General features: G+C 45.1%; 1 protein-coding gene across 4 annotated transcripts in view; it reads right to left on the bottom strand.

Annotated features, from left to right (window-relative positions):
- The window catches only part of MTSS1 (MTSS I-BAR domain containing 1), a 500273-nt gene that overhangs the window by 94694 nt on the left and 392394 nt on the right, over positions 1-13185 (bottom strand). For all 4 annotated transcript variants that reach the window (XM_078686786.1, XM_078686789.1, XM_078686787.1 and 1 more), the window contains exon 7: positions 6892-7049. In XM_078686786.1, the coding sequence (XP_078542912.1) occupies positions 6892-7049 (158 nt within the window). The remainder of the gene's footprint in view (positions 1-6891; positions 7050-13185) is intronic.

The following is a 13185-nucleotide window of genomic DNA, read 5'->3' as shown; positions in this document are numbered from 1 at the left end:
AGAGACAGAGAGGGACAGACAGAGAGATTGAGGCAGGAACAGGGGCAGACAGATAGAGACAGACAGAGACAGAGAGAGGCAGAGAGGGATGCGGAGAGGGAGACGGAGGAAGAGGGAGGGAGACAGAGAGAGGCAGAGGGAGGGAGACAGAGAGAGGCAGAGGGAGGGAGTCAGAGAGAGGCAGAGGGAGGGATGGAGAGAGAGAGAGAGAGACAGAGGGAGACAGACCGAGGGGGCCACAGAGAGAGGGAGACAGAGAGAGGGAGACAGAGAGAGGGAGACAGAGAGAGGGAGGGAGACAGAGAGAAGGAGGGAGACAGAGAGAAGGAGGGAGACAGAGAGAAGGAGTCAGGATTTCGTGGTTATAGTCTAAGCAGTTCATTATAACAATATTTCCCCCTTTGTCCGCTTCTCTTATGACCAGGTCCTTGTTGGATTGTAGGACTTTAAATGCTGTTCGCTCCCCTATACTTAAATGGTCTTTACATTTTTTTTGTCACCATAATTAATCTATGTTCTATTTTTCAAGGTCTCCACTGACTAGGTTATATAACATTTCAATATTGTTACCATTGAATAGCTGTGAAATCCAACAAGATTTGTTCCTCAATCCACTGTCAATGCTTACGTTTGTTTGTACATTTAAGTCCTCTATAACATTAGCTGCAGTTACCATATCACCCTCCACATCTATGATTGATAATAAAGCCTAATCTAATGGAATAATAATATATTAATAAAATGAGCCGAGTTTCATTCTGGATTATTTTCTTAAAAAATAGGAAACTGCCTAAAACTTGGGTGACAGTGACTTTCGTGTACACACGTGTTTGTCACAAGACATGCCTTCAGTATTGGAGTACTCACCATAGCATGATTCTGTGCACTTATCTGGCTTGCACATTCTCAATGTTTTACAGTTCACACTACTCAAATAATCTAAATATATAATCGTGGTGGTAATGGCAACTGAAGTATAGGGATACTACAATTTACAAGGGTATGTCACATGTAACCTACGTTGTGCCAAAAGGCATGCTAAAATGGCTTAATGATTCTCGGTATTGAGAGCAATGTTTGAAATTAAAGATTGCCTGATACTAAGTATAGATTGTACTAGCCGGCCAGATGATCAATTGAAACAATGGATAATTTGATAAATTATATAAAGAATTACATTTAAAATATTGTACACTAAAAGAAATGACGTTCCTCATGCTAAGAACGGCATGGGTTCTCTCACACTGAGTGAAGCGCGGTTTTCCTTTGGTGTATAGCATCATAAGAGAGCAGTTTGTCTTTTATCCACAAGTACTTGGGCTATACCGGATGATTCTGTAAAACCGATTTTAATGTGATTTTCCAGCCCTGAGGAAGTCGTGGGGTGACTCACCCAGGGACAAAACACGTGTTGGCTGGCGGAAGAACTGATATCTAATTAAAGCAAAGACTTGTAGAACATAAGGACGACTGGATGATTCATTTATGTTGATATGTGATCGCGTGTGCTCAGAGATTTGTTTCATAGATTCACATTTATAATTAGGGATGCAGGGCTGACATCCCTTCACTGTAGAGCAGAGCACTGATAATATAAAAGCTTATCAGTTGTACACTGTGGACTGTTTGCCTAAATCCCTCATTCTCCCACCAAAGTACAATTTATGTTAATGGCATAGTAAAGCATGGCTAACTTTACGTAAACTTAAAATATACACAGGGATTCAGACGCTGCATTTGTGGATAAGTGTATACATAAGTATACTGCATGCTGGTATTACGTAATGTGTGGAAAGCGCATTCTGTAAAAAGTCCTTGATGCAAAAGGGCACTTGGAGACAAGCTCGGGTCGTCTGGCTCTTTTGGTTCTGGCCTGTCTGCAAAGTACTGGATGGGCTCATGAAGGAATCCTGGATGGCACAGGAGCAGCTGATGATATAGCGTGTAAGTCTGCCGCCCTCACCCAGATTCTAGAAGGGGAGGCGTGAGGGGACCAAGGATCAGGACAAGACCTGAGACGAAGGGAGGTCCAAGTCTGACATCACATCACAAGCTTACAAGTTCCACTGTGCCACCTAAGAATCCTCTACGGGGACTTATCCTATGATGTTAATGTAAACAGATATTTACACTATTATTAATGTCAATCAGCACAAAGACCAAAGTCGATTCCCGCTGCAGCCTTGACCAACAGGTGTCATTAACACGCAACCCAATTGTCCTCACTTTATTAACTTTGAAAGGAAGAAAAACATCAAGACCTTTACTAAAGGCATCAGAAAAAAAGCCTCAAAAAGATGTCTAGAAGCATTATGGATGTGTATCTACCATCACCCTCTACCTGAAGATCTACCAGATTCAACCTTCTATCCATCTATAAAATATTACAACAAGAATGTTGAAACCTGTAGCCACTCCATACCTTAAGAACTTCAGCAGATAAATATACATAGCCTACCCACCTGTACAACAACCCCCTCTCCCTCCGGCACTGAAATGCAAACACTGAACACCTCAAACTGCTCCCCTTCAACCAATCCTTCACTTAAGAGATAGAAAGGAAGGTCTCCTACCCAAAACCCATAAACATAACAGAAGACTACCCCAGCACCATAGCACTAGGTGCATTGAGGGCTAACACGGAGTGACCGGTTAGTGGCTTATGACATGGTCGGCAGGTCTATCCTCTTGGAAACGTTAGAAGCCTGCCTTGGGATTGCGGATGCCCATCCTTCCTGTCAGTTTGAACACAGTAGGAGCACCTGGTACAAACCACACAGAGTGACATGGTCCTTCCTCTGTTTGAGTGTGTGTGTGCTAAGTGGTAGGTGTTAACCGCTGGCAGAGACTGCATATTGCTCGCAATTATTGTGCAGGCCTCTAGAAAATTAATACTGTGCCCGAAGCGGCATCACTGGGTGTTGGACCTGGCCCTCTTGGCAGGGTCATCCCTAAACTTTTTGCCTTCCTCCAATACTCTCTCTGACCTGTTTTTGTTGGTTTAATGACTCTGGGCACTTTGCCACTGCTGACCAGTGCCAAAGTGCATATGCTCTCCCTGTTGAAAAGTGTACATGTGATTGATGTCCATGATTGGTTCATTGGATTTACTGTTAGTCCCCCGTAAAGTGCACCAGGAGTGCCACGGCTTGTAAATGCCAATACTGCTAGTGGGCCTGCAGCGCTGGTTGCGCCACCCACAGAAGCAGCCTTAAAATGTGTCTAGGGTCTGCCATTGCAGAACCTGCGTGCAGTCTGGTACTGTCATGCTGGCTGGGCAAGTGCACACACTTGCCAGCCCCTAAACCTTCCCTTAACTTCATATTAGTCACCCCTAAGGTAGGCCTGAGTGCAGGGTGCATTGTAAGTGTAAGGTAGGACATGCCCTGATGTGTGTGGCATGTCCTAATAGTGAATTACTGCCAAATTCGTTTTTCACTATTGTAAGGCTACCAGTTCCCTTTAGGCCAGATGGGCTGCTGGAATTATTACACTCTATAATCCCCGCAGGCTATGGGAACATGGTAGAAATTAATGTTTAGTATGCCTGAGCTCAGAATAATAAAATTCTTCTTTTAGTAAAGTTTATTTTAATATCCTGTGTTTGCAAATGCTACTTTTAGAAAGTTAGCATTTGCTGGCCTAACCATTTCAGCCCGCCTCTGCTTTTGTGTGTATCTGACTGTCTGAGTTGTGTGAGTGACAGGGCTGGGAGTTGACAGGTGGTGAATAGCAGGATGACACCTTAGTGGGAGGTGGGAGTTTCCCCTGAATGATGCATCAGGCTGTGCTCTGCCTCCACAATGCTGGCTCCGCCCTCCTGGGGAGCGACTGATGACTCAGCCTGCACCTGGCCCAGGAAGGACCGAAGCTTGTCAACAAAGTGCTCAGGCTGCCCCTGTCCTCACAATGCTGGCTCCGCCCCCCTGGGGAGCGGCTGATGTGCCTGCCCTCACACTGAATGAAGAAGCCAGAAGTACCCACCACAAGTGCTCAGGGACTGGAGCAGTTATGCAAAGGCCCCCCTGGCCTGTTAGAACAAAAGAAACTGGGTATATAAGTAGGAGCCCTGCTCCTTGTAAATTAGATCCTGTTTGCGCTACAGAAGAAACTCTGCCCGAAGAGAAGGACCTGGAAGGACTACAAGGAGGAGTGCTGTCTCTGGCCTGTGTCTGGCGCCTTGCTGCAGAAGGAGAGGAAAAGAAGAGACTACAAGAGACTTTTGCTTTTATTGAACTTTGTGCCAAACTCTGCTGAAAGATCTCCAAGGGCTTGCCTCTGAACTTGCCCCCTGATCAGCGCCCCAGGAACAGTGGGCGCTATCTCCCTGAAGAAAGCTACTGTGTGTGCTGCTTATCGCTGCAGCGCTGACTGAGGAGTCTGAGAGCGTTGTGCGTCTCTGCCACGCTCCCCGTGATCCAGGACACCGAGATCCCCCCAAGCACCGTGACAGGGGCCCAAAGCGACAGTAAGAGCAACGTGAGGCCCAGCCGCCGCTGGCCCGAGCACCGTGACTGCAACTGCCTGTGAGCCCCGAGAGCAACGTGAAGGAGGACCCGTCCGGTCCAAGCCCCCGAGTTGACTGCGCCTCGCGCCGTCAACCCCTCTGCGAAGACGGACTGCCGCCCTGCGATAACCCCCCTCTGCTCGGCATCCTGCCTGACAGCTCAGCTGTGAGCGCACAGCTGCAACCGGCACTTTGGCTGGGTACGTCCCGCACTTGGGGACCGTACTGCCACTTGCCGCCACCCCACAGCCGCCGCCTTCAGGGTCGGAGCGAACCCCAAAGGAAAGGACCCTGCCGCCACCAATCACCGCCACCCCGGGTGACCCGTGACCTGCCCGGCTGAGAGCCGCAGCTCGCCGTGACCCCAGAGAAGCAACGCGACGTGGGACAGGGCCCCCTTCCAGCCGTCCGCTCCACAAGAATTTAAAGGTACTGTGTCTTTGCCCTTCGCGGTGCGAGCGTCCTGCAAGTTGAGCTCGCACCGCGCTGTGTGATCTCGGGCGCCCCGGGAGCCTCGCAGCTGCTGTCTGCTTGGCAGCGCGAGCCGCCCCTGAGACAGAGGCTCGCTCTGCTCCTGGCCCCCGAGGCCCCGCCTGACGCTCCCTGTGGCCCGCGGCCCCCTCTCCTCGAGTCGAGCCCCGAAGGGTGACTCATTTCCAGAGCGGACCCGGCCGTGCCTTTCGCGGCTCACGCGGGAAGCGTGAGCTTTGGCAGGCCGGGCCCGATTTTCTCCGAGAAAGCGAGCGGAGACAGCGGGAAGCACATTGAGGCGCTATAAGACATTGAACCTTTCCAAACCCGGGCAGAAGGCCCAAAAGATTGCATTTACTTAAAGAACTGTGACTTTTTGCTAAGAGTAACTGGAACCTGCATTTTCAAAGTAATCCAAGACTGTATTTACAAGCCTGCTTTTGAACAATATATAAAGAGATATATTTTTACAAATACAGTTTGGTGTCATTGTGTGGTGGGTTGGTGGTGAAGGGTGTGATGCTGCAAATGTTTAACCCTATGTGCCCCGGAGATTAGCCTAGACTGCTTGCGCCACACTACCTAGAGGGTAAGCAGAGGTTGTTCTTGAAGGTAACCCTCAGCCCTGACGTGGAAGAGAGAGGCCCTGCTTGTCGCCAGTGCTGCACTGCGCCAACCAGAGACTCCCCCTTCCTACACTGGGCTATTCGACTTACTTTAAATTAAAAACATGTTTCTAAATTGAATCTGAAATAAATTAAAATAAGATTAACTACAGTAATACAATATATAATAAAAAGCATATACACCAGTTTGAAGTAAAATTGGTTGGTGAACATTACAACATATCAAAAATGCACAATAAAAGAATGAAGTTATAATAACGCCTTTACCACTACAATGATGTTACAATGCATTACAATTCAAATGAATTACAACTGCAAGGCATTAAGGGTTGTAAATGTATAAGGGTAGTAAAGGGTTCTTAGCATTCAGGGATGGGTAGTTTATGGGATAGTAAAGGGTTTTAGCGATCAGGGGTGGGTAGTGTATAGGGACAGTAAAGAGTTTTCAGGGTTCAGGGATGGGCAGTGTATAGGGGTAGTAAGGAGTTTACAGGGTGCAGGTATGGGTAGTGGTTAGGGGTAGTGAATGGTTTTCAGGGTTCAAAGATGAGTAGTGTTTAGGAGTAGTACGCTACAGAGTAGCCTTTTGGGTAATAAAGAGGTTTTGGGGGGTTCAGGGAAGGATAATGCTAAAGGGTAGTACGGAGTTTTTAGGAATGGGATATGCTAAGGGATATTAACGGTTTATAGGGTTCAGTGAAGGTAACTCTAAAGGGTAGTAAGGGATTTTAAGGGTCTAATCATGGGTAGTGTTAAGAGGTAGTAGAGATGTTTTAGGGTTTATGAAGGAGTAGTGTTCAGGGGTAGTATGGATTGATTTTGTATATATGTGTATGTTTGTGTGATATATTACAATGTAATGTGTACTTGTGGTTTGCAATGTAAAGATAAGGTGGTGAATGAAAATGTGTGGCAAGTATGGTTGTCGTTTTGCAAGTATGGTAAGTGTAATGCATGGTGTTGATGTTCTTTTTTGTTGTTGTTTTTTTGGAATATTATATAGCGCATACCTCGACCCGAAAGTATCAGAGCGCTTTACTTTAGCACCAGTTGCCTTACAGACGGACACACTCATTTTGTTAGGCACGGGGCGATAACGTGATTTGCCCAGAATCACAGGATGTTGAGCGTCCCTGCCGAGACTCGAACCTGGTTCCTCAGCTTAGAGGTCCACCACTACAATAGTCAAATTGGCTTTAAAAACCGATACAAATATGGATAACTCCTATCACGGCAGCTTCCTGATCACACAAACACCGAAAAGATAACAGAAAAAAAGGAACTTACTATGACTGGCCGCAACATGGTGATAAAAGTGCAGAAGCGGCCGCGCTCTTCGATGAGGGCCTTCCTCACCGCCTGCTTCTCGGTCTCTTCCAGCAGCAGGTATTTATCGTTCACATCTTGCATTGCACTGTCCAGCTGAGGCTGGATATCACCTCTTCCTGCAAAAACAAGAACCTTCATGAGAGACAGTCCCATATTCATCTCTTCACACAAGGTGACAAACCCTCCTATAGAAGTTTTTATAATGAGTTTGTTCGATAGAATTGGTTCATTCTACTCAATAATGTTGCAAACTCTGAATGGATGTTAACCAGGGCACAAGTCGGGGGTACACGCGGGTGGACAGCGTCCACCCACTATTTTCACAGGGTGGACGCCGACCACCCTGCCAAGAAGTTGGGCCCCACTGAAAAATATGCTGAATTTGTCCCGGTGAAATTTGCAAACACCGGGACACTTTTAGCAGCGCCTGCACGTTGTTGTCTGCTTTCGATCTGCAACAACCTGCAGGCGGGGAAGGGGCTTTCTTAGTTCAGACTCCTGCTGGGCCCATAACAAAGGCCGAATCTGGGGGGCATCAGGCCCCCTTTTGTTCGAGTCTCCTGGCTGGGAGCAGTCCGGAGCCTCACACCTGAAGCAAATGCGGCAGAGGGGACACAAAGGCTCACACCTTGTTAGCACTTCACACATACTTAAGAGAGGCAGCTTTTTACTTTGTTCAGTCCTTGTTTAGGAGCTATGCATGCACTGTAAGAATGTCAGATGTGTTGGTCTTTCTCAGTATTTACACAAAATAAATAGCGTTTATATAGTGCTTACTACCTCTGAGGAGGCGTTGTAATAATTTAAACATCACAGTTTTTATTGTAAAGCACTATGGGTAGAGGAAGTTTGCGCTGACAAAAGGCAACATTGTTTTATGTGTAGCTTACAAAAGTGTGAATCTCCTGCCTAAATCAGGAGGGTTTCCCTGTACACTTGAATTGTGCTCCAATGTACTCATGATAGACATGCTGAACATATATGTGAGGGGTTAAGATCTGATGTCACTTCTTATGATGTCACGCGCCGTGATGTGACAACGTGATGTCACTTGCATGCCGATTAACTAGGTTAGTCCCCCCACTTTATTTTTTTAGGACTTGTGCTCTGATGTTATCCAAAGAAATATGTTTGAAACATATCCGAACAGACAAAATGGCGGCTGAAGTGCTTCGAGTGGAGACAAGTGTAGGAGAGATTGGCCGGTGGAGATACATCTTTAGAGTTGTCAGGTGTGAGGACAGAAGTGACTTAAGTAGGGTGTAAGGTCCACTGGGAAGAGAGAAGCAATCGGAGACTCGTACTGGAAAATGAAAGGATTGTTAACGTTTATTTTGTAGTACTGGTCTGCAGGGATTGAGGGGAACTTGATTGCGCTCTTCGATATCCGTGGTGTTTACAATATTTAAAGAGTTTAAAAATACGAGACTCAGTTGTGTTAACAATGCTGGTGCTCTTCGGCCCTACTCTGCTACTATTCCTGACAGGTGAATACCTCTAAGCACTGTGCTTATGAAAACAACCTGCTGCAGGCAGCCGCCATCTCCGCTCCAGCCCTTCATGTCCAATCCTTCATGTTTGCACTATATAAAACTTTTAAATAAGTAAATCCTTTGATTGGCTATGTCAGTCAGATGAAGAGCAGCGCATTTTTATGTTTAAAATCAGTAAAATTAATACATTGTTCAATTAGTTGATACAAACTAAAACAATACTTATTAATACAAATAAAACAAAACATTAAATTATTAATACAATTGATTTGTATGTTCATTTTGGCCATATAAAATTCAGAGAACCACGGCCAGTGCGAATTTCAGCTTATTATAAGCTTTGTTGAGATTCATTTTTAATTTGTAACTTTTAGTTATCTGTATTTTTTCTTCCTAATTTGATTTAGTATTCGAACACAGCTATGGTTTCCCTTTTGTTACACTCAATGCTTTGAATTGGAACCAGCCAGCTTTTTTAGCATCAAAGTTCTAGATCGGTCTGCATTGAGAGGGGCCACCCAGTATACAAAGTCACAAGTTGTCTCAAAACCCAAGCAGCATTCTAGACTGCTTATTGTTGGTGATTGTTAGGAACGTAGGACTGGGTAAGAAGAACAGTTTTGTGTACACTGGATGGCCCCTTTTGAGTACATCTGCCCTGTTTGCATTAGTGACTGTTTTTGGAAAAGGGGGGTGGTGATGGACAGAGTTTCTGAATGATGCAGAATACTCTTACCAAGTCAAGAGATCATGGTTTTAATCCATCACCGTTTTTTAGCTCACTGCACCATCCCAGCTCAGAACTTGGCTATATGCAAATTAGTCTGTTCCTGTCCCAGTGCATGATGGGAACAGGGCAGACCAAACTACCAAGCCAATTCTTATACATCACCACCCCCTTTTCCAAAATCGGTTTTATCCACACTATGTGTGGGAGGGTATACTCAGACGTGAGTCCCTTGCTCATTGCACCATCAGGATTCAAGCAAGCCGGGCCGAAGAAGGCTGTGATGCCAGAAACCGGTCCCCGGAAGCTTGTTTCCTTCCCAGTATAAGAATTGGCTTGGTAGTTTGGTTTGCCCTGTTCCCATCATGCACTGGGACAGGAACAGACTAATTTGCATATAGCCATGTTCTGAGCTGGGATGGTGCAGTGAGCTAAAAAACGGTGATGGATTAAAACCATGATCTCTTGACTTGGTAAGAGTATTCTGCATCATTCAGAAACTCTGTCCATCACCACCCCCTTTTCCAAAATCGGTTTTATCCACACTATGTGTGGGAGGGTATACTCAGACGTGAGTCCCTTGCTCATTGCACCATCAGGATTCAAGCAAGCCGGGCCGAAGAAGGCTGTGATGCCAGAAACCGGTCCCCGGAAGCTTGTTTCCTTCCCAGTATAAGAATTGGCTTGGTAGTTTGGTTTGCCCTGTTCCCATCATGCACTGGGACAGGAACAGACTAATTTGCATATAGCCATGTTCTGAGCTGGGATGGTGCAGTGAGCTAAAAAACGGTGATGGATTAAAACCATGATCTCTTGACTTGGTAAGAGTATTCTGCATCATTCAGAAACTCTGTCCATCACCACCCCCTTTTCCAAAATCGGTTTTATCCACACTATGTGTGGGAGGGTATACTCAGACGTGAGTCCCTTGCTCATTGCACCATCAGGATTCAAGCAAGCCGGGCCGAAGAAGGCTGTGATGCCAGAAACCGGTCCCCGGAAGCTTGTTTCCTTCCCAGTATAAGAATTGGCTTGGTAGTTTGGTTTGCCCTGTTCCCATCATGCACTGGGACAGGAACAGACTAATTTGCATATAGCCATGTTCTGAGCTGGGATGGTGCAGTGAGCTAAAAAACGGTGATGGATTAAAACCATGATCTCTTGACTTGGTAAGAGTATTCTGCATCATTCAGAAACTCTGTCCATCACCACCCCCTTTTCCAAAATCGGTTTTATCCACACTATGTGTGGGAGGGTATACTCAGACGTGAGTCCCTTGCTCATTGCACCATCAGGATTCAAGCAAGCCGGGCCGAAGAAGGCTGTGATGCCAGAAACCGGTCCCCGGAAGCTTGTTTCCTTCCCAGTATAAGAATTGGCTTGGTAGTTTGGTTTGCCCTGTTCCCATCATGCACTGGGACAGGAACAGACTAATTTGCATATAGCCATGTTCTGAGCTGGGATGGTGCAGTGAGCTAAAAAACGGTGATGGATTAAAACCATGATCTCTTGACTTGGTAAGAGTATTCTGCATCATTCAGAAACTCTGTCCATCACCACCCCCTTTTCCAAAATCTGCATTAGTGACTGTTCCAGAGTAAACGTTTGAGCAAGGGCGCAAAATGATATTGCAGCACATTTGTAGAGCATTAACATGCGAGAACACCATGTCCACAGTCTGGGTTCCTAGGATGGGAGATATCAGGCAGTTTATATGTCCTTAGTGTGCTGAGAAAAGAGCAGATCATTCACTCATCGCCTTCACGTGCATCTGCCTCTTACAGTACTTAATCACCAGGATAAAATGCACTGGACTAATTCGCTAGCATTGTGAACACTGTGCACGATGTATTGTTCACACAAAGGTGCAACTAACAAGAATGTTTTTAGAGTATAAAAACAATGTTTTGTATTTAAGAATTTGCAAAATAGGAGACCTTTTTGATGAAAAATTTGCTTTGGACTAATTACACTTAAACTACGTCACGACTATTCCCTAAATTGTATTATTTACAAGGCCGTCTAATAAAAATAATAGGAACATTATAATATATATTATGCATCATAATCAGATATTATACGTGAATTGAATCTTGGATCACAGGAAGATGGTCATACCTGTAGCGCTGTGGAGCAGGAGCCCAGGTCAGGTCCCAAGGAAAGATCAGAGCACGCTTGTAGGTATTGCTAAATGTTCTCCTGAGGAGCCCACCTTTTATCTTGAATGTGGATTAGCACAAATACAGTCCTAAGATGTAGGCATTATTATGTTTTCTAGGAGTTCCCACTGGGAGATTCTTACACATTATCCTGCTAATGATAATGATTAAAAGTGGACTGTTGTCTGTTTGTGCCGAGAGAGTAAAAAGGTATCCAATTCAATCTACTTAAAAAAAATTGTATTACCTTAGGTGTTACCTTCATACCAGTGCTACTGAATCCACTGAAGCATTTCCTTTTCTCCTTCTAGCATCCTGTTACCATAAAATTGTCACTAGAACCTCTTGAACACTGACTCCTCTTAGTTTTATTACTATTTTACTGACAATTTAATACATGTACAGAATGTCCTTTTAATATCAAACGTAACATATAGACACTTCTATCCATAGTAGAACTCAAAACGTTAGTAAGAAAATACAAAATTGTGTACTTAAAATGCATTTACGTCCCAATTTCTTTTTTACCTGTTTTATTCACCCAAAGGGAAAGTTAGATGTGACAATGTAACATGTCTAGGAATAGAAGGGATCCACTCATTTCCAGGGAAGATTTGCAGACTAGCCAATACCCTAGGAGGCTCGGGTGGTAGAACATGTTTTTCATTCCACCTGAGTGTTCATGGTACGCAGCAGGCTACTCTCAAATATTCTTCTATCTGTTTGCCATAAGGTCTAATTATATCTAACAATATTTTGGCAAATGTTTGTTTTGACCAAAAACATACCCGAATCCACACTTCATCAACCAAAACAATGCTTTCAACCGGTCAAACTATGCATAGTGCCTCGTCCACTGCTTCCCCCTGAATTTACAGGTTTTCCCCCTTAAACTGTGTTTATTCATTCTGCAATCTTGGTCAATCCCTCCCTTTCATACACGGGTGACATATCCGGCTCTGGTCTATTTTCGACGGCCTCGATGGCTGATCTAAAGGTCCCATTTCAGATGAAACAATGTAACTAGGTTGATGACTTCAAACTGGTCACAGGGTTGTAGTACTGTTGATTGTATGTGGGTTTACTGTGTTGTTACAGCATCTTTTTCTCAAGAGGTATTGCATACCAGGAAGTCAAATTAATCCTTCCTTACAGAAATTCTTCTTAAAAATGTTTAACAACCAAGTACCCCCAAATGGAAAGTGTTGCTCTCTACAGTAGAACAAATATCCTGAAAAATGTGTGCAGAGATACTCAGCGCTAGCTGCACTAAGTTTCCAGACTCTTTCTTACTCACTCAACTCTTCTCAATTCTATAAACACAATTGCGCCATGCATTACATGTTCACATACCCCAACCCAAGATGCCTCTCTCCCCCTAAATTCAGCTCCCTTGAAGAATAACTCCTCATGGGCACGTTGGGCAGGACAGCATCACTGAGATCTACAGCACCTTTATCATCAATGCTCCTGGAATGCTGGATCACATTAGAACACGCTAGGAGGGCTGGTTTGGGACCCCTTTTCGAAGAAGACTGGCTGGATGTTGTGATGGCGCCTCGCTTCATAACTACCTCCTGCCAGCTCCACTGGATCCAAACGTATCTGTACTATACCTATCACACCCCAACCAGATTACACCGGGCAGATCTTCTCCCGGCTCTAGCCGATTTCTATCGCATGCTGTGGTTACGCCCAGTGATCCAAAGGTTCTGGATGGCTGTGACCAGGGATCTTTAAGATGTTTTGGGCTAGGAGGTGGAACTCTCCCCATTAATGCTGCTCTTGAGGTTATGAAGGGTTCTGGTGGGTCGAGAGCAGATCGAACGTTTTGGGTACAACCACCATGGTGGTGAATTATGACATGGCAGCC

This window comes from Lissotriton helveticus, chromosome 4_1, assembly GCF_964261635.1.
Source record: "Lissotriton helveticus chromosome 4_1, aLisHel1.1, whole genome shotgun sequence".
Classification (NCBI taxonomy): Eukaryota; Metazoa; Chordata; class Amphibia; order Caudata; family Salamandridae; genus Lissotriton; species Lissotriton helveticus.
The sequence above is the reverse complement of the archived record's forward strand: the minus strand, read 5'-3'. Positions and strand labels throughout refer to the sequence as shown.